This window comes from Octopus sinensis, linkage group LG1 (genome assembly GCF_006345805.1).
Source record: "Octopus sinensis linkage group LG1, ASM634580v1, whole genome shotgun sequence".
In the NCBI taxonomy this organism is placed as follows: Eukaryota; Metazoa; Mollusca; class Cephalopoda; order Octopoda; family Octopodidae; genus Octopus; species Octopus sinensis.
Window position 1 is genome coordinate 169,504,920 of NC_042997.1, and position 20,996 is coordinate 169,525,915.

The 20,996-nt window shown below is 35.0% G+C and overlaps 1 protein-coding gene and 1 long non-coding RNA gene across 2 annotated transcripts in view; one reads left to right on the forward strand and one right to left on the reverse strand.

Annotated features, from left to right (window-relative positions):
• Positions 1 to 20,996, forward strand: part of LOC115229106 (sterol regulatory element-binding protein cleavage-activating protein) — a 37,366-nt gene that overhangs the window by 9,698 nt on the left and 6,672 nt on the right. The window contains exons 7-22 of the mRNA XM_036506050.1: positions 346 to 460; positions 1,965 to 2,146; positions 2,801 to 2,927; positions 3,438 to 3,550; positions 4,945 to 5,039; positions 5,158 to 5,256; positions 8,270 to 8,569; positions 9,404 to 9,663; positions 10,242 to 10,517; positions 12,496 to 12,622; positions 14,358 to 14,473; positions 16,101 to 16,540; positions 17,378 to 17,487; positions 18,019 to 18,104; positions 19,769 to 19,875; positions 20,410 to 20,591. Of these exons, the coding sequence (XP_036361943.1) occupies positions 346 to 460; positions 1,965 to 2,146; positions 2,801 to 2,927; positions 3,438 to 3,550; positions 4,945 to 5,039; positions 5,158 to 5,256; positions 8,270 to 8,569; positions 9,404 to 9,663; positions 10,242 to 10,517; positions 12,496 to 12,622; positions 14,358 to 14,473; positions 16,101 to 16,540; positions 17,378 to 17,487; positions 18,019 to 18,104; positions 19,769 to 19,875; positions 20,410 to 20,591 (2,735 nt within the window). The remainder of the gene's footprint in view (positions 1 to 345; positions 461 to 1,964; positions 2,147 to 2,800; positions 2,928 to 3,437; positions 3,551 to 4,944; positions 5,040 to 5,157; positions 5,257 to 8,269; positions 8,570 to 9,403; positions 9,664 to 10,241; positions 10,518 to 12,495; positions 12,623 to 14,357; positions 14,474 to 16,100; positions 16,541 to 17,377; positions 17,488 to 18,018; positions 18,105 to 19,768; positions 19,876 to 20,409; positions 20,592 to 20,996) is intronic.
• Positions 13,093 to 14,196, reverse strand: LOC118765238. Its single transcript, XR_005001086.1, has 2 exons — positions 13,870 to 14,196; positions 13,093 to 13,298 (listed from the first exon to the last, which is right to left on the reverse strand). It is a non-coding gene; the product is annotated as an uncharacterized LOC118765238 (long non-coding RNA).

A 20,996-nucleotide genomic window follows, 5' to 3' on the forward strand; every position in this document is an offset into this window, starting at 1 on the left:
AAAAATAATAAGTTCGTCTCACTGGGAATGATATTGAAAAGGAATGGCAATCAAAAATTGATATTAATATTGTTTTGTGTATAAACACTTATTGATTTTTGTTGTTCGTGTTTTTTTTTTTACACGATAAATGGCAATGAAATATTAAAGTTACTTCCAAATTAGATGGGCTTTTGAGAAAAAGTGTTTGCTATCATAACTAAACTGCTTTCATGTTGTAGCTCTATGAAATCTGAGTTGATGATGTTGCATTAAAAAAACAACTATAGGGACTAATATAAATATGAAGACAATTTTTATTTGCATTCTGACTACTAAATATTGTTGCTTATCCATAACTTATAGATATACTCTTTGGAGTTCCTTGGAAAGAAACTGGTGTAAAAAGGTTTTATATCCGCAACCGACAGAGAATAATATCTTTTGCTGTTACCATCATCTTCAAATCATACAATCAAAAGTAAGATTTTGTTGGGGTTTTTTTCTTTTCATTATTACTTGTAATTTTAAAAATAAATGTACCCAAAAATGATTTGTTTCAAAATCTATTTTTATATTCTTTGAGTTACTATTGTATTATTTAGTTTCTTGAAACTACCTCTCCTTGTCATCACCTGGTATAAACTTACCTTTCTCTGTTGTGGGTCCTGCCTTGCAAGTTACTTGGTAACCTCACTAGAGCTGGTACCATATAAAAAGCACCCAGTACATTCTGAAATGATATTAGGAAGGGGATTTAGCTGTAGAGACCATGCCACCAGCATGGAAGATGAATGTTAAATGATGATGAGATGGAGGGGGAAACCCATTTTTAAGGATTTTATTTTCGTTCAAACTTTGTTACTCTCATAAGTCTGATGTTTGTTTTAGCTAACTTATTCATTACCCTTCATTAAAGTTTGTAACTTAGTGTTGTTGATGAGAGACCATACATTAATAAGTGACTTCTTTTTTGTCTTTAACCTATAATTAGACAATCTCATTAGTTCCTAATGAAACTTGGAGAACTGTAATAAACAGGAAGGTACTGAGAATTGAGACCTAATGGGCACTTATCTGCATGCTAAATTCTTCACTGAAATCATTACTAACTCTCACCTTGCTGAAAGCATCTATATGATGAATGGTGTAAATGAATGGCTCTTACATGTTGTCTATCTACACTAAGATTTCTTAGTGAACACCAGACTACGAAGCATGTACCCTGTGAATGGTCTCTAAGTTTACAAGTACTTGGTGTAGTGAATTACTCTACGCTTAAACCTTTTCCTGTAGTTACCTCTCTAGAAAGACACCTTTGTGTTTTGACACAAAACCTAACTGCATTTCATATAAGTTAATTTCTTCGTAGTTTTTTATAACTTGGCTTATCAGTTTCATGCCTTTTAATCTCATCTAAGCTGATTATTTTCCTAATTATTTGAGCTGAGACTCTTTCTGTTACTTTCATAACTTGGCCCATGATTTGGGTTACTCCTGTAATTGCTTCTTTTGAGAACATCTCTTCACATTGTCCTTTAATTCTACAGTGAGCATAACTAGTCAGTTCAATCTCTGGAATGCATATATATATATTTAAAGCTATTTAGTTACTTTAGACATATCAAATGTTGCTGTTAAGTACTATTTGGTTTACACCCAAAAGTTTTAGCAAGTCATATAAATAACCACAAAATATTCAGTTTTGAGCTTATTTAAAAAAAAAAATGAGTATGAATCAGAAATCAGCCAAAGAGGACTTGAGTTCCCTTTTGACTACTTTTCATGTATGTTATATATCTAAGTCACCTACTGTTTTAAATTTGTTACCTTATAAACATTGTGTTACAGAATATGAGGATGCATATTAAACCATCAACATAGGATTTAACTTAAAGCAATTTTTAACTGCCAGACAATGAATATTTTGATATCCATAATGCATTCATTTGTATATATACGGTTTTTTTTCTTTTTCTTTATAGGTTCCATGAAAGTTTAAGACATAAGTTGGAAAAAACTTTACCTGGGCGTATCCATAATGCCAATAATTCAGCCATTAATCATATTGTCCATATTTATTTCAAAGATATCAACTATTTTGTTGAGTACACTCCACTAATGGTTACCTACTTGGTACTTCTTTTATATATATACTTTTCTGTCCGTGAGTAATTTTATTCTTGTTTTATTACTTATTCTAATTGCATTAGGTCTTTCAATAATTTACTGTTACACTCCTATTGCTTATAATTGAGTTGTGTCTAAATTGCAATTAATTTGTTTAATATTCATCGTTTTGCCCTCTAGTGATAAATATCAGTTAAACCATGTTGTTATTGCAACCTTAGGATTTTCTGTCACTTGGTCTGCTAGTAAAAGAACATCAGATGCTCAGTAACTGAAGCCAACTAATTTGTGTTTAATGATGAGAATTTATTTAGACCATAAGAAATGAGATTTTGGCAGCTGTCAATAATTAATTGAAAGTTTATTGGAAATGTTCTATTATTTAAATCAGTGAATCATGCATTGTATGAATTTTGTTTATGTTCATGGAAGCAGTGATTTCTTCCTTCATAGTGGGAATACCTTTTTATCAGAAGGACCTGTTAACCCTTTTGATACCATATTTCTGTTAAAATACACTCCCTTTATTTCAGTTCATTTTGAAAAATTTAGTAAAATAACTTTTTCCTGCTGTTTAGAACATAAATTGGCATGAAATTTTGATGGAAGGTTTTAATTTAAATCACTTAATTTTTAATTGTATGTACATTTTTATTAGTCATTAACAATAATAATTTTTTTTTTTTTAAAGGAAAAATCGAAATGGTGAAATCAAAATGGGGTCTCGCTCTAAGTGCTGTTGCTACAGTAATTGCATCCTTGTTAATGTCTGTTAGTATTTGTACAATGTTTGGATTGACAACAACGCTAAATGGAGGGTAAGTTCTTTTTAATTTAAATATAATTTTTTTGTTCACATGGGTAGTTAATACAAGGAAGATAATCATTTCTTAAAATTTGGCGAGATTAGAAGTATGAATTTAAATTGAGAATAAGGAAAAAGATGCATAGAATATACGTTTTATTTATTTTTGTTGCTTACTTACTGTGAAGTTCTTATTTTTAGTCAGTGGTAATCGTGCTTAGAACTATTTTATTCTTTTTAAAAATCATCAGTATATAACCTGTAAATTCTTTTTTACTGTAAAACAAAATTTTGGTTGCATTTTTCTAATTACATATCATAAGCAAAATTTGGTTTTGCTTGAAGAATATAGGTTACTGTGAATTTAAAACATTGTTTTAACCTTAAGCCAGATTCATGAGTCAACATTCCACATCCATCAGTGCCACTCATTTCATAGCTGAAAAACATTTACTTTGAAATGTGTAAATGTACAAAACTCCTTATAGCCTGTTGCTTGATCTGATATAAATTTTTTTTTCAGTGAAATCTTCCCTTACCTTGTTGTCATTATTGGATTGGAAAATGTTCTCATTCTCACTAAATCTGTTGTGTCAACTCCAGTTCATTTAGAGGTTAAGTACAGAGTTGCTCAAGGTTTGTTTCATTCATTTTGTTGTTGTACTAGCCCTAATTTACCATACCTATGATTAAAGTTAGTCCTAATTGAGCAGATCTTCTCAAACATACTCCAGTCATTACTATGCCTGTTTTTTTTTTCCTTATTTTTAAGTGCATCCAGAACTATATTATGCAGTGTGCACATCTGTTTTTATCATGGTAGGAGTCAAAAGAGATTTAGCTACTGTTTCTTGCAGCAGAACAACCACAGAGAAGATCCCTTGTTATTTTTGTAGTTTGTTGTTTACCTCTAGACATTCCAACTGTGACGGTCCTATTTTTTTTATATACCAGAGATTACATTATACAATAGGGTATGATTTAAAGATTTGGGCACTATTTCTAGCAAACTGACACAGAAGCTTTGGCTCTTTTTTCATGGTGCTCATGTGTCATTCTTGATATTGTATATTAAGGTGAAAATTGAACCCCTATTTTATTTTTTTAAATAACAGCAACAAAGAAAATTATTACTTTTTAATTGTATATTTTATTGTCTATAACAACTATTATTTCACAATTTAAATCTGCTAACTGAATAAAAAATTTATTATGATAATTTGTGTCAAATTCTGCCTAGGTTGACTTTCCCTTTCATCCTCTCAGGGTTGATAGAATAAGTATCAGTTGAACACTGGGGTTGATGTAATTGACTTACCCCTCCTGCAATTTTGCTGGCCTTGTGCCAAAATTTGAAACAAATACAATAATCTGTTATATCTATTTATTATTTATCAAATCAAAATCAAATTCAATGACTGGCATCTGTGCTAGTAGGGTGCCAAGAGCACCATCTGAGCGTGATCGTTGCCAGAACGGCTTACTGGCTTCCGTGCCAGTGACACATAAAAGGCACCATTCGAGTGTGATCATTACCAGCATTGTCTTACTGGCACTTGTGCCCATGCTAGTAGGGTGCCAAGAGCACCATCTGAGTGTGATCGTTGCCAGAGCGGCTAACTGGCTTCTGTGCCAGTGGCACGTAAAAGGCACCATTTGAGCATGTTCGTTACCAGTGTCACCTTACTGGCACCTGTGCCGATGGCATGAGTAAAAAGATTCGAGCGAGGTCGTTGCCAGTACCGCCTAACTGGCCCCCATGTTGTTGGCACATAAAAAGGGGTTGGCGTTAGGAAGGGCATCTAGCTGTAGAAACTCTGCCAGATCAAGATTGGAGCCTGGTGCAGCCATCTGGTTCACCAGCCCCCAGTCAAAATCGTCCAACCATGCTAGCATTGAAAGCGGACGTTAAACGATGATGATGATGATATTCTTTTGTTAAACTATTTTCTTAATTATAAGTTGTTTCTATTGCACAAATCTGATTTTATGAATGTTACGTTTATAGGAACGTTGTCTTTCTTTTGTAGGTCTCAGTAAAGAGGGTTGGTCAATTACTAAAAATCTTACAACAGAATTGCTTATCATTCTTGTGGGGTTCTTCACATTTGTTCCAGCCATTCAAGTAAGTTGTTCTATGTTAAATTAATTGGTGGTGGTAATTTGGGTTTTTGTTAAATTATAAATTTTTTTATGGGTTAAAAAAAAATGCAATTTTACTAAAACATTCTTATATTCAATAGGAGTTTTGTCTGTTTGCTGTTGTTGGTTTGTTGACCGACTTTTTCCTGCAAATGGTGTTTTTTGCTACGGTTTTATCTGTGGACATCAGGAGGATGGAGGTAAAGGAGATTCTTTTTGCTTTTTCTATCTTTATCTTTTATTTGCTTCAGTGGTTGGACCGTGGCCATGCTGGGGCACCACCTTGAAGTTTTTAGTCAAATGAATTAACCCTAGTACTTTTTTTAAGCCCAGTACTTATTCTATTGGCCTTTTGCCAAACTGCTAAGTTGTGGGGATGTAAACAAACCAACACTCGTCAGGCAGTGGTGGTAGACGAACACACGCACACACACACAAACCCATGTAATTTATGCATTTAGGGAGGGGCAAAAATAAACTTTAGGGATGCGCAAATTACATGAGTAGATTGTTTCCAGAATTTTTTTTAGAAATTTTGTTTTTGTTGAAAAAAGATGTACAAAATGTAAATAGTCATACTGGAAGTTGACTCATTCAAAAATAAGGGCTTGAATATAATGAAAGTGACTTTTATTTATGCTGGACTGTATAATGCTTACTTTTTCTGTAAAAATTTACTAAAACCATTAATCTTTATTGGTAATTAAACTTAATTTGCAACACCTATGCATATTTATCAGCTTTGTTTTTGTTGATAATTCTTATCAACAACTTTTCCTGTGATTGTGATTTGAGAAAACATACAGCAGTATGCTAAAGATTGGACATAATCTCTTGTGGGCAAGAAATGTAAAACAAAGTTTATTATAAACAACACAAGCACTTTGTAATTTAATAGCATTTAATGTGATAAATCATCATCATCGTCGTTTAGCGTCCGTTTTCCATGCTAGCATGGGTTGGACGGTTCTACTGGGGTCTGTGAAGCCAGAAGGCTTCATCAGGCCCAGTCAAATCTGGCAGTGTTTCTACGGCTGGATGCCCTTCCTAACGCCAACCACTCCGTGAGTGTAGTGGGTGCTTTTTACGTGCCACCCGACAGGTGCCAGACAGAGCTGGCAAACGGCCACGAACGGATGGTGCTTTTTATGTGCCACCGGCACAAGGGCCAGGCGAGGCTGGCAACGGACACGAAACGGGGGCGGTGCTGGCAACGGTCGCGAAACGGAAGGTTCTCTTACATGCCACCGGCACTGGTAACACATCTGCAATTTCCATTGATCGATTTCCATTCTGATCCTCACTTGCCTCAACGGGTCTTCACAAGTAGAGTTTCGACATGCCACCGGCACTGGTAACACATCTGCAATTTCCATTGATCGATTTCGATTCTGATCCTCACTTGCCTCAACAGGTCTTCACAAGTAGAGTTTTGTGTCCCAAGAAGGGAAGGTATGCATACGTAGGCTGGCTCCATCCCAAGTAGAAGGCCACGGGTTATGGACTCACTTGTCCTGCCGGGTCTTCTCGCGCACAGCACACTTCCAGAGGACTCGGTCTCTAGTCATTTCCTCAGTGAGACCTAAAGTTCGAAGGTCGTGCTTCACCACCTCGTCCCAGGTTTTCCTGGGTCTGCCTCTTCCACAGGTTCCCTCAACCGCTAGGGTGTGGCACTTTTTCACACAACTATCTTCATCCATTCTCGCCACATGACCATACCAGCGCAATCGTCTCTCTTGCACACCACAACTGATGCTTCTTAGGTCCAGCTTTTCTCTCAAGGTACTTACACTCTGTCGATTATGAACACTGACATTACACATCCATACTGGCTTCATTTCTTGCGAGCTTACGCATATCCTCAGCAGTCACGGCCCATGTTTCACTGCCATGTAGCATGGCTGTTTGTACACACGCATCATATAGTCTGCCTTTCACTCTGTGCGAGAGGCCTTTTGTCACCAGCAGAGGTAAGAGCTCTCTGAACTTTGCCCAAGCTATTCTTACTCTAGCAGTTACACTTTCAGCACACCCGCCCCCGCTGCTGACTTGGTCACCTAGGTAACGGAAACTATCAACTATTTCTAGTTTTTCTCCCTGGAAAGTGACGGAAGTTGGTCTCAGAGCATTTTCAGTGTTTATTGTTCCTGAGCATCTGCCACATACAAAAACCATCTTCTTAGTTAGCCTTCCTTTGACATTGCTGCACCTCTTATGTGTCCATAGCTTACACTTGGTGCATCTTATAGAGTTTCTACCTACACCTTTTCTACAGATCGAGCAGGGCCATCTACCTGAAGGCGTTTGTGATAAATGTTAAACAGAAATTATTTTTATCTAATGAAAATTTAATAAAATCTAATCATAAGTAAGTGAAATTACACTAAATACAATTAAATTGAAAACCTTTTTCCCTTGGCCATATCAGCAATTCTGAAAACTTTTTGGTGCAAATTTTATATGAGTAGAAACTTTTTTTAAACAAATTTTATCCTGAAAATCACCTGTGTAAATTACACAGGTGTGCAAGTTACATGGGTTTATATATATAATATATATATATGACGGGCTTTTTTAATTTCCGTCTACCAAATCCACTTAAGACTTTTTTTTTTTTGACAAGATTTACAGCTTTCATACATCAATGAATGACAAACATACACATGTATACACCTACACTCACTCATATGCACACACATATTCTGCAACAGTTTCCATCTATCAAATTTCACAAATTATTGATTAACCTGAGACTATCATAGAAGATATCTGTCCAAGGTGCTGCACACAGATTGAACCATATTTCTTATTGACACAGTATGCCAATGCCTCTATCTTATGTCTTATTCTGTTTCACCTTTCAAACATCTTACTTAACATGTTGCCTAATTCTGTTCTCTCACTGCCTGTCTGTATGTTACTTTTCTTTATTTCAAACATATGAAGTTAGCTTTTGTATCTCCAACTGTGACATACTGATCTATTAAAATTTTTCTTTTTTAAATAGAAACATGAAATATATTTTGAAGTAAAGTTATTTGCTATTTGTGAAGCTTATGAATATTTTATTTTGATTTTTTTTTTTTTTTTTTTTTTTTTTTGAAAGTAGAATATGTTACTTTTGTAAGCTAAGTTATTAATTTTATTTATTAAATTCTCTTTCTCATAGATGTTAGTTTTTATACTTCTGATTCAAAACTATTTGTTTTCCAGTTGTCTGATCTTCAGAAACAAAACATCCATTCAAGTATCAGTGGTAACGAAGGTTCAAGTAACACGTACCCACCCAGGGAATCTTCATTCCACTCTCCTGTAATGTTTCTACAGGACACTCGGTCAATGCCAAAACAGCAGAAGGAAAAGCAAGTCAATGTTCCAAATAATGATCCGTCCCCATCATTTGCTCAGATGAGAGATGAGTTCTTTAACAGTCCAACAATTCTGGAGCTGCCAAGGCGCCTACAGATCTTGTTTTTCTTAGCTCGAACTAGAATAGTTCAACGAGTTATAATGGTAGGTAAACAAGAAAGTTGTTTTTTTGGGGTTTTTTTTTTTTTCAAAGAAAGATGAATGGGATCCTCATTTTCATAAATATTGTTTAAATTTTGTCTTTTATGTATTAACATCATCATTATCATCATCATCAACATTTAATATCCATTTTCCATGTTGGCATGAGTTGGACAGCTTGACAGAAAATGGCAAGACCAGGGTTTGCACAGGTTCCATAGTCTGTTTTAGCTTGATCTCTACAGCTGGATGTTCTTCTTAACTCTTTCATTACTGTATTTATTTTGAGATGCTCTGTGTTTCTTTCAATTACTTTAAATATAACAAAGAATTTAGTAAAATAACTTAGTTATCATTAATCTAGTGTTAGGAACATAAATTGTGACTAATGTTTGGTGGAAGATTTTAATTCAAAACTTATGAAAACAAGACATTTGTACTCAGAGCCAGAGCCGGTTTCAGCTGGGTTAGTAATGAAAGGGTTAACACCAAACTCTTTATAGAGTGTACTGGGTGCTTTTTTACATGCCACCAACATCAGTGCTTCAGATTTGCATTGTGCTGTGTGGAACCAATCTATCATGTAAAGTGAGGGATAACTACATGGAAAATATACATCAAACTTAAGTTTTTGACATTAGAAAGATGACTCAACCATAAAATAATTTTAGTGTTTCCTAGAAATGTTTGAATTTAATAAATCAGTTAAATCCAATCCTGAATGACAAGAAAAATAATGTAACAATGCATTTTTTTATCTCACAGAGAAAATGTTTAATACAAATAAATCTCCAAATAATAATAATTAATAAATTTCAATTTCAATTAATTTTTCAGATGGGAACAGTCATTTGGATTATCTTGATTCTCTACAAAGCAGGTCTAATTGGTTACACTTTGGTGGATTCCATTATAGCTCTAGTATATGGTGGACTCTTTAAAAACTCTTCCTCGCACCAGAATGAAGAGCGCTTAATGGGAAAATATGATGATGATGCTGGCTCAGTTGAACATAAAGATTTGGAAATGTGGCGTAAATTATCTTACAAACATTTTCCAACTCTGTTTGGATATTATAACATCAGTATATATGGAAGGTGAGCCATTTCCAGCATTCCTTTTGAAATAAGTGGATTAATTTTTTTTATTCATCATTATCATTATTTAACCCTTTAGTGTTCAGATTATTCTGTCAAATGTGATGTTTGTTTATTTAAAATGGTTTGAATTAATCCTGCATTATCTTGTAGTTTAGAGATTGCAGTGATGTGATTTTTCAGTTTTAGAATGACATGGTAGGGCTGAGGTGAGAGGCGAGATCTGGTCAGTTTCAATATAAAACAGGTTAAATATTTCGGCCAGATATGGCCGGTTTGAATGCTAAAGGGTTAAGCATTGTTTTTCTTTAGTGGCACAATTTTTGTTAAGATCTGCAATACATGAATTTCAACCCAATAACATCTTATCCATTCCATCACTGGTGGGTAAAATGTAAAGTCAACCATGACAGAATTTAAATTTCAAAATAATTTAATTGTAATATTTAAAGTAAGCAAATTTACTCTGTTGTATATATTTCTATGCAAAGCTTTTCCAGAAACTTAATCTTCATTGCTATAATCTGTTAAGCCACAAAAATGATTCCATTTTACATAATGCATTTATTTGATTTCAGATTTGTCAGTATCCTGCCAACAATTCACCTTTCGGCTATTATAACCCCTGAAGAAGCTATCCAATCTCGTCATCCAAATGATATAGAAATGCTGAAGAAACAACAGAATGCTGTTGAAAGTGGTTGGGAAGAGTATTTGCCTAGCATCAAAAGTGGAGACACTGAGGGCAGTAATTCTCAATATTTATCTGAAAGAGAGTTTTTCATAACTGTCTGTTTGGTACTACTGAGTTTCATCTTAATCTTTTATTTTATCATCACACGCTGTTCTGGCAGGTAAGAAATAGTATATTCTGTAAAATTATTTAAACTCTTCATTCTTCAGGTCTTCTTTGCTTAATATTAATTTTGCTACAAAGCCTTGCCTGGCCCCCGTGCCGGTGGCACGTAAATAGCACAATCCGATCGTGAGCATTGCCAGCCTCGCCTGGCCCCCGTGCCAGTGGCATGTAAAAAGCACCCACTACACTCATGGAGTGGTTGGCGTTAGGAAGGGCATCCAGCCGTAGAAACATTGCCAGATCAGACTGGGCCTGGTGCAGCCTTCTGGCTTCCCAGACCCCAGTTGAACCGTCCAACCCATGCTAGCATAGAAAGCGGACGCTAAATGATGATGATATATCACAAAACATTTTTTTTAAATAATAAATAGTTTGCTTTTTTTAAATCATAGCCTTTTACTGCATGTTTCCATTACCTTTTATCAAAATTACTATCCCTTCAGTCTTAGAAAACTTTCTAGTGAGAGAAGGGAGAGGAAGAGGTACAATAATTATGAGATTAAGCTACTGGACTACTCATTAGATAGTCATTAGCTTAAACCATACCACTACAATCATTGCATTGTACATCATCATCAACGTTTAACATCTGTTTTCCATTCTGGCATGGGTTGGATGGATTGACTGAGGTCTGGAGAGCCAGCAGTTGCACCAGGCTCCAATCTGATCTGGCAACGTTTTTACAGCTGGATGCCTTTCCTAATGCCAACCACTCTGAGAGTGTAGTAGGTGCTTTTTACATGCCACCGGCACAGGAGCCAGTCAGGTGGGCCTGGCATCGATCACATTTGGATAGTGCTTTTTACATGCTACTGGCTTGGGGACCAGTCAGTGGGTGCTGGCATCGGCCATGTTTAGTTGGTGTTTTTACCAAGAGCACAAGAGCCAGTGAAGTGAACCTGGCATCGATTATGTTCGGATAGTGCATTTTTTTTTGTCAAGCTTACACATGTCTTTAGCAGTCATGGCCCATGTTTCTCTGTCATGTAGCATGGCAGTTTGCACACATGCATCATACAGTCTACCTTTCATCCTGAGCGAGAGGTCCTTAGGTGCCAGTAGAGGTAAGAGCTCCCCGAACTTTGCCCAAGTTTTTCTTATTCGAGCTGCTACACTCTCAGAGCAACCACCCCCACTACAGACTTGGCCACCTAGCTAGCAGAAGCTTTTAACTACTTCTAGTTTCTCTAACTGGATGTGATGGAATCTGTTGTCTGTATATCTTCAGTGTTTATTGCCCCTGTGCATCTGCCACACACAAAACTATTTTCCTGATTAACCTTCCTTTGATATTGCTGCACCTTTTATGTGTCCATAGCTTACACTGGGTACATTGTATGGAGTTTCTGCCCACACCTTTTCTACAGATCGAGCAGGGCCTTCTACCTGAAGGGGATGGTGGTTTGACAACCTTCCTACTTACTAAGACTTTGGTTTTTGCTAAGTTAACCCTGAGGCCCTTTGATTCTAGACCTTGCTTCCACACCCTAAACTTCGTCTCTAGTTCTGGCAGTAACTCGGCTATAAGAGCAAGGTCATTAGCACAGAGGAGCTCCTAGGGGCAGCCTGTCTTGAATTCCTCTGTTATTACCTGGGGGACTATGATGAATGAGGGACTGATCCTTGGTGAACCCCTACTTCTACATGGAATTCCTCAGTATACTCGTTATCAATCCTGGGAAAATGATATAATTGTTTGCTTCAGGTTTTCTGGTTAATTAACATCTTTCATTCATATATAATTGCTGAGATGTTTACAGTAAAAAAAAAGTTATCCACTTCTTAATATTGGTGGGAAACTATCCAACTTACACTAACATGATAAAATTGATACAAAACATTGGAAATGTTGACCTTTAAGATACTTGATAATTATGTTTGTTTTTAAACCAATTAATTTTTTTAAATAAATTTTGATAAAAGTACTTTCCATGCATAACAGATTTCATTACATTAAAACATTTTGTCTGTAGATTCTCAAAATTGAGACAAACCTGGTGTAAATTTCGTCAGCAAAAGAAGAAAGTAGTTGAACAAACAAATAATTATATTCAACAAATCCATGAATCTATGCCACTTGTTTTAAAGGGTCATTGTCAGGTAAGAAAATTTTTATAAATTTAAAAATTTGTTTATAATTCTATAGGCTTGGTAAACTCAGTAACAAAATACCTTGTGGTATTTGGTTTACATCCCTTTATATTCTGCTTATGTCCATTTACAGTTATTTCAACTTTGCATTTGGTTCCACAAAGTGCTCTCTATCTCTACAATTAACTAGGAACCTTGAAAACATCCCACCAAGCTACTTTCCAAAGATTTAAACCAGTGCAGGTACAACATTGATATTAAATTTACTTAAATAATTAAAATGAAATACAGATACCTGTAACTTACTATAGTTTATGAATACTGTGCTGTGGAATGTGCTACTCTATGCAAGACATTAGTTAATTAACAAAAATAATTATGTTGCTTACCTGTCACTGACTACTAAAGCATTTTCACACATAAAACAAAAGAATATTTTGTTTCATTAACTAAGGCTTTATGTCATGTTTTCTTTTTCTTTCTTTTTTCAAACTTAGAAAGAATCAACTGTATGAATACATATATAATGTCTCAATTATTTCTTCCACTTTCAATTTAATGTTCTCAGACAATGCATTCACAACAATTTTTGTGATAGCATTGCTAATATCTACCATCACTATGATTTTGCTTTGATTCATTCATTTCATAATCAGATGTCACATCTGTTGGGAAAATAACAGATCTTTACCTTTTGACTGACAAATTTTAAAAATGATTTATTTGTAACTAAACACTTTCAAACTTCGTATACTGGTAGAATGTGTCACATAAAACATCTTTTATTCTTGGCGTTGTTGAGAAAATTCTGTATTTTGGAAGTTATTTTTTGTTAAAGTTGTCGTCTTTAGGTAATTTCAACCAATCAATGATGTGTATTCAGCTGAATAAAATTACTGCTGTTGTTTGTCAACAACAACTTCCGGCAGTGTATATTTGTCACTGTTATTTATGACATATTTCATCTCAGTTATGTTTGTATGAATAAACGAGTGTATCTGAAGCATGTTTATTTCATGGCACCACCATAATCGTTCATGCTTCATTTTTCATTTTTTTCCGTAACTCTAACCCTAAAACCCCAACCCTAAAACCTTAAAGCTAAAACCAGTACAAACGCACGAACGATGTCATAAATAACAATGACAAACGAAATATACACCACCAATAGTTGTTGACAAACAACAGCAGTAATTTTATTCAGCTGAATACACGTCATTGATTGGTTGAAATTACCGAAATACGACAACTTTAACAAAATTTTCTTCAGGAAGTCTACTATATAGCCATTATTCATAATCATAATTTCTTGATGAATTTTGCATAAATTACTATTTAAAATGGCTGTCTATATTTAGTCATGTGTAAAAAGTCAAATGAAAAAATGAGCATGTAATGTGGAGTAATAATTAAAAAAGCACTGATTTAGCAAATTAATGACCTGTAGGGACACCGTATTTCATTATGTAATCATAATATACTACAAAGTTTATTAAACACTTTGTAAGTCAATACTGTTTTCTACTGTGTTAGCAGTGCTATTAAATCACTTGTTAAGGTTATCTCTATAGATTTTCTATAGAGATTATCATCGCTGTTGAAAATCTGTAAAGGTAATCTTTAAAAAAATGATTTATCAAATATCTATCTTCTGTCTTGAAAATTTATCTTTGCCCATGCATGCGATTATTGTAATGTAACATTAGATTTTTATTATAATGTGAAATGAATTTATATTATATAGGAAATAGAATGTGTGAAAACTGATGGACAGTTGATAGTCAGTGCTTGTCTTGGTGGAACGTTGATGGTATGGGATTCATTTACAGGAGAATGCTTGACTAGAATACTTCGTCATAAGTAAGTAGAAGATATTCAAGATGTAATTTTTGTGTATTTTATTTTTTATATGTATGTGAAACATTCTGCAATATGATACAGCAGCAGGTTAGCTGATATACAAACATAGTAAGCTAAGTGGTTGAATTACTATAGTTAACTAAAGAATGGCATAGCAGTGACTGTGTGTTAAGTAGCTTGCTTACGAACCACATGGTTCCGGGCACCTTGGGCAAGTGTCTTCTACTATAGCTTTGGGCCGACCAAAGCCTTGTGAGTGGATTTGGTAGATGGAAACTGAAAGAAACCCGCCGTATATATATATATATATATATATGTGTGTGTGTGTGTGTTTGAGCCCCCCCCCCCCCCATCACTTGACAACCAATGCTGGTGTGTTTACGTCCCCGTAACTTAGTGGTTCAACAAAAGAGACCGATAGAATAAGTGCTAGGCTTACAAAGAATAAGTCCTGGGGTCGATTTGCTCGACTAAAGGCAGTGCTCCAGCTTGACCACAGTCAAATGACTGAAACTAGTAAAAGAGTAATGAATGACTCCATTATACATCATTATCATTGTTGTTATCATCATCATTATTCTTATCGTGGAAACGAAAGACACCACTTGTATGATGGTAATACTCAAATAGGCACAAAAACACACATGTACACACATATCCATATACACACATATATACATGCACAACAGGTTTCTGTTACTTTCCATCTACCAAATCCACTTACAAGGCTTTGGCCAGCCCAAGATAGCACATAATGAGACTGAACTAGAAACTATATAGTTGGGAAGCAGACTTATTAACCACACCACCATTACTCTTTACTCTTTTACTTGTTTCAGTCATTTAATCTGAATCGAGCACCTTGACCCCGGGACTTATTCTTTGTAAGCCCAGTACTTATTCTATCGGTCTGTTTTGCCGAACCGCTAAGTGACGGGGGCATAAACACACCAGCATCGGTTGTCAAGCAATGCTAGGGGGACAAACACAGACACGCACCCTCTCTCTCTTTCGGAGAGGCACTGAGCAGCTATATGCACACATACACACACGGCAGTAACTTCCACCTACCGAATTCAATCACAAAGCTCCGGTCGGCTCGGGGCTATAGTGAAAGACACCTACCCAAAGTGCCACGCAGTGGGACTGAACCCCAAACCATGTAGCTAGGCAGCAAGCTCCCTAACCACACAGCCATGCCCGACAACGGGCTTCTTTCAGTTTCCGTCTACCAAATCCACTCACAAGGCTTTGGTTGGCCTGAGGCTATAGTAGAAGACACTTGCCCAAGGTGCCACGCAGTGGGACTGAACCCAGAACCATGTGGTTGGTAAACAAGCTACTTACCACACAGCCACTCCTTAAATATATTAATATTTTCAAGTAAATTCAAAATATTTGAATTCATTTTATAAACTTATTGTATTTGTTAATTCACACATATCCATCAGTATCTTGATTAGGAAAAAAAATTGTAAACTGAAATGATTTATGATGTTATTTGTCTTATTTCCAAAAGTAAATAGTTATTTTGGGTTTTTGAAAAAAAAATTTTAGCATTTATAAAGTCTTAATTTGAATGCATTCAATAAAGCTTATATTTAATTTGATCGATTTTCCTTTATAGTTTATCAGTTCGGAATGAACATCATATGAACAAGAACAACACAGATGCAACCTCTGCATTTGCTGAACAGGAAAACAGCAACACAGATTCTATTAACAGGCTCTCATCTCTTAATGCAAACATTTTATCATCTGCCTTCAAGTCGGAGAGAAACAGCCAATCATTCCTTAATGAATTACCAGATTTATCAAGCACTATTGATAGTGACTTCACAAGTTCTATCTCTAGCACTTATTCTTCACCATTTGGAACTCCTGACAACTCTACTAACAACTTAACAGGATTTGATTTTGGTGCTCACTTCAATGAAGTTTATAAAGATCATATATCAAATGTGAAAGAAGATCATGGTTGTCAAAATAAAAGAAATCATTTAGAAATTGATGATTTGGATTTATTTACTTTTGATGACCTTGACAGTAGAAGTTCTACAAGCACAGGTTGTCGTTTTTTTTGGTTTTTCTTTGTTGTTGTCATGTGTTTATGTTATATCTTAAGATAGGTGATTTAGAGAATTTTTCATCATATCTAACTATTTGACATTTTTTATATTTGTTTTAGTAAACATCATCATCACCTCCACCACCATCATTAGTAAGACAGCAAGCTGGCAGAATTGTCAACAGCATTTTCTCTGTCTTCATGTTCTCAGTTCAAATTCCTCTGAGGTCAACCTCCTTTTGAGGTTGATAAAATAAGTACCATTCAGGCCCTGGGGTTGATACATTCGACTAGTCCCCTTTCTCCACATTTCAGGCCTTGTGCCTATTGTAGAAAGAATTATTATTATTGAGTGAGAGAGAGCAGTGGATGCCATCAAAGTGACACTGGGGTGAAATATACAAATCCCAGTATACCCATCATGACTATCCGTCTGATATGGGTACACCTGGCACATGCATCACAACCATGTGTGTGCAACATGGTGATCTCATATCAAGATAAACAGCACATGACCTTGCAGGTGGGGCCCAATTAGAATTTTCTTCTGGTCGAGTAACCCATCCTGCTCAAAAGGTCCCTGAATAAGGGTTATTTATTAGAAAATCAGTCAAAATACTTAGTGGTGTTCATTACAGTTCTTCACAGTCTGAGTTCAAATTCTCATAGTTTAGCGTTTTGTGTTTCATCCTTCTGGGATCAATGAAATAATATACCAGAATTGATGGTATCAACTATCCTCTCCCTTCAAAATTGGTGGTATGCCTAAATTAGAAACAATTAATATTTATATATTTTCATTGTATTGTATATTTGTTTTCTTTTATGTTCTTCAGAAACAGTTGGGGCTGTTGAAAGAGATATTAATTATGAAATGTCTTCAATCTGGTGTCTGTGTTTTAAAGATGGTCTTATTGTAACTGGTTGTGGCAATGGCCGGATTGAGGTATGTAATTTTAAATTTTTTTATCATTCTTCTTTTGGTGTTTTTTTTGTTTTGTTTTAATGTTAGAATAATGTCATGTCTATTCACTGAACTATACACTAATTTATATTTTGATGTGTAGATTTTTTGACTGTGGTGGAATGGTTGAATTGGTAGAGTGCTGAGCAAAATGCTGTATAGTATGTGGTTACATCTCTTTATGTTGTGTGTTTGAATCCTATCAAAGCCATCTTTTCTTTTCGGCCTTGAAAAGTCAATAAAATTAAAGTACCTCTCAAATATTAAATATTCCTGTAAAGCATCATAGAGGTGAATGAAATTATAATCTAAGACTAAGACAGTTTCCCTTGCCTAAAGTCTGTAGTTTTATATCTGTTATAGATAGAAAAATATAGAATTTATCATTTAAACATATACTTTTAAAAAATCAAGTTATTTATGTACTCTAATTGAATTTTTTCCTTTAGTTAAAAATATATATATTTTTTTTTTGTCTTGAAAATAAATTTCATTTTGTTTGAATGTTATCAGCTCTGGAATGCCAGCAATGGGAGTTTAAAATGCATATATAATAACCACAAAATTAGTGTCACAGCTCTTTGTTTAGAAAGAAACAAGTAAGTTTTATATTTTTGTCTTGCTTTTTTTTTTTTCATTCTTTTTTGTGAAAAACTAATATAATGATTTATAATGTATGATATGAGAGATATAATATTTACCATCACAATATCACACAAACACCTGTGTCAGACAGAATTTGTTGAAGTAGATTTGCTATGTCCAAATGCCCTTTCTGTCACCAATCCTCACCTGTTTCCAGGTAAGGTACTATTTCTCCATGACCAGACATGTTTCCACAGAAGATTGGAAACGGATGCCATTTGTACAATAGTGATACAATATGATGGGCTTCTTTCAGTTTCCATTTACAAAATCCACTCACAAGACTATAGTCAGTTCTGAGCTGCATAATATGTATATAATACTATATGATGTGATATAAAAGTTAATATAGAAAACTGTAAACTTAAATTTGAAACTCCAATCATTACAAGATAGCTACCCTCGTCTTGTGAAGGTAAATTTCCTCTTTATCAAATCTAACTATGAACATTTACTTGTTTTCTCCAGTTTCCTATACAGATTATTTTTAAAATAAAAAAAATATCTGTAATTCAGCTGTTCTATTACATGTCAGTTTCTACTGTCTATGATCAAAAGCTTTTCAGCCTTGGCCATCCTGTCTTATATTTTTTCAGTTGTAGGTCAGCCCTGACCAAGCTGATCTCTAACCCAAAGTATTTCAGCCATGACCATTCCATTCTTCCCTTGTGTTATTACATATGTGGGACTGCATTATCTAATGTATTCTCTTCTCAAGACATTAAGATGTAACTTCAGGATGAATCAGCTATTTCTTCTAGTACATCAAGCAACCATCTAGAACAGCAGTTCTCAATGGTCGTCCTTATGCATCCTTCCACTGGCCTTTGACAGCCTTCCCTCTATAGATATAACTTTTTCATTAATTGACTTGTGTTTTACTTTTTTTGGTGTGCCTCCCGCCCACTATCAAATCATGGTTTTGGATCTGGTTCAGATATTAAAATGGTTGAGAACCAGTGATCTTGAGGCTCTAGTGTTGGCTTGCAATTATTTTTTATGTGCTATTGTGATAAGATATTGGAATGATTGTCGAATTAAGATGCTTAAATTAATCACTGGGATAAGGCAGTGCCAGTAGCCTTTGTCAGTACTCTTTTACAGGTGAGACTGATGGGATCAGTGCCAAGCTGAATATCTGTAATTTAAAGCCTGGAAGGGAAAAAAAAAACAACCTTCAATTTTGTCTGAATGTTTAATACGGTGAACTCTAATAAAGGACTGCATGGTTGTGTTATACTGGCATTCCATTAGTTATGATGATGAGGGTTCCAGTTGATCCGAACAGAGGAACAACCTGCTCATGAAATTAATGTGCAAGTGGCTGAGCACTCTACAGACATATATACCCTTAACGTAGTTCTCAGGGAGATTTTCGTTGTGACACAGAATGTGACAAGGTTGAACTTTTGAAATACAAGTACTACCCATATTTGCCAGCTGAGTGGACTAGAGTAACATGAAATAAAATATTTTGCTCAAGGACAGAATGCACTGTCAGGAATCAAACTCATAACCTTATAATCATGAGCCTACCCTAAGCACTAAACCATTGCAGTTTCAAATACAAAATATACATGGTGGGCAAACATATCTAACTTTACAAATGGATTTGGAGGCTTGTTGCTGCCAGATTAGATGGTAGTATGGATTTTTTGGAACTAGAAACTTTTCAGAATCTTGGAAACATATCTTCTAACTCAACACCTGGACTTCATACACGCGGTAATTAAAATACCTGAACATTTTGTTACATTTACATTTTATTATCAGATTTTATTCTTACCTAACAATATTAGTGATAAATGAAAACCTGCAGAGACTGGAGATAAAATTTAGTGTGGATAGACAGTTTAGCTGGTTTGGAAAACAGCATGAGAAAGATGAGAATGTGGTTAAGCATAATGGTATTAACTGATATGTGTAGGTGGGATGTCTGCCCTAAGGTGAAGATAATAGAACTAATTGCACACTTAGGGTGAAAACATCTTGCAAACTAACAAGGGATCTTAGATATGGCTGTGGAAGACTAAAGTAGGCATAAGAATTGGTGTGTGTTAGAACCTGAGGATGTTAAGTGTACCAAATAGATGACACAAGACTAAGAAAAATAGGAACATACCACACTGCAGACACATCCTGCTGATAACTTAATGAAAGGAAAAAGGGGGATATATTCAAACATATACCATATCAGAAATACAAGAATATCTTTACTAGAAATGTAATAAATAGTAGTTATATTATCCTTATTTTTAGGTCCCGTACGCCATCCGTCCAGTTCAGCTTCAAATAAAAACAGTACAGGCACAGTTGGATGTTGGGAAGAATCAGTCTCCTGTGCTTTATTGCAGCGTATTCAAGCCCACCAAAAGCCAATTACTGCCTTACAATCAGAAGCTGGACGTGTAGTGTCTGCCAGTGATGATCGCACACTCAAGGTCAGTTCTTTGTAATGTTAACATGTGTTTTATATTGTCTGTATCAGATTTTAGAATTATATCTTCTGGCATAAAAAAATAAAAGCAGATAATTTTATTGTAATATTTTTATTGCAAACCTACATAATATATTGTCATAGCTATTTGTAATGTAGTTGTATATCATATTGTTTATGTCATATGTAAACAAACATAAGTTTGTTTTTTTGAAGCATTGAAATGTATTGTAGAACAAGTAGAAAAATATTTTTCAACATGTAAATACTGAACAGTATATATAAAAGGTAAAATCCTTTTAAGAGCAGAAAAATTTGCCGGCAACCAGCCATGAGGATTGAACTTACACCCCTCCAATATCCAGTTGGTGTGCTGTACCCTTTAAGCTAAACTGCCAACCGGCAAATT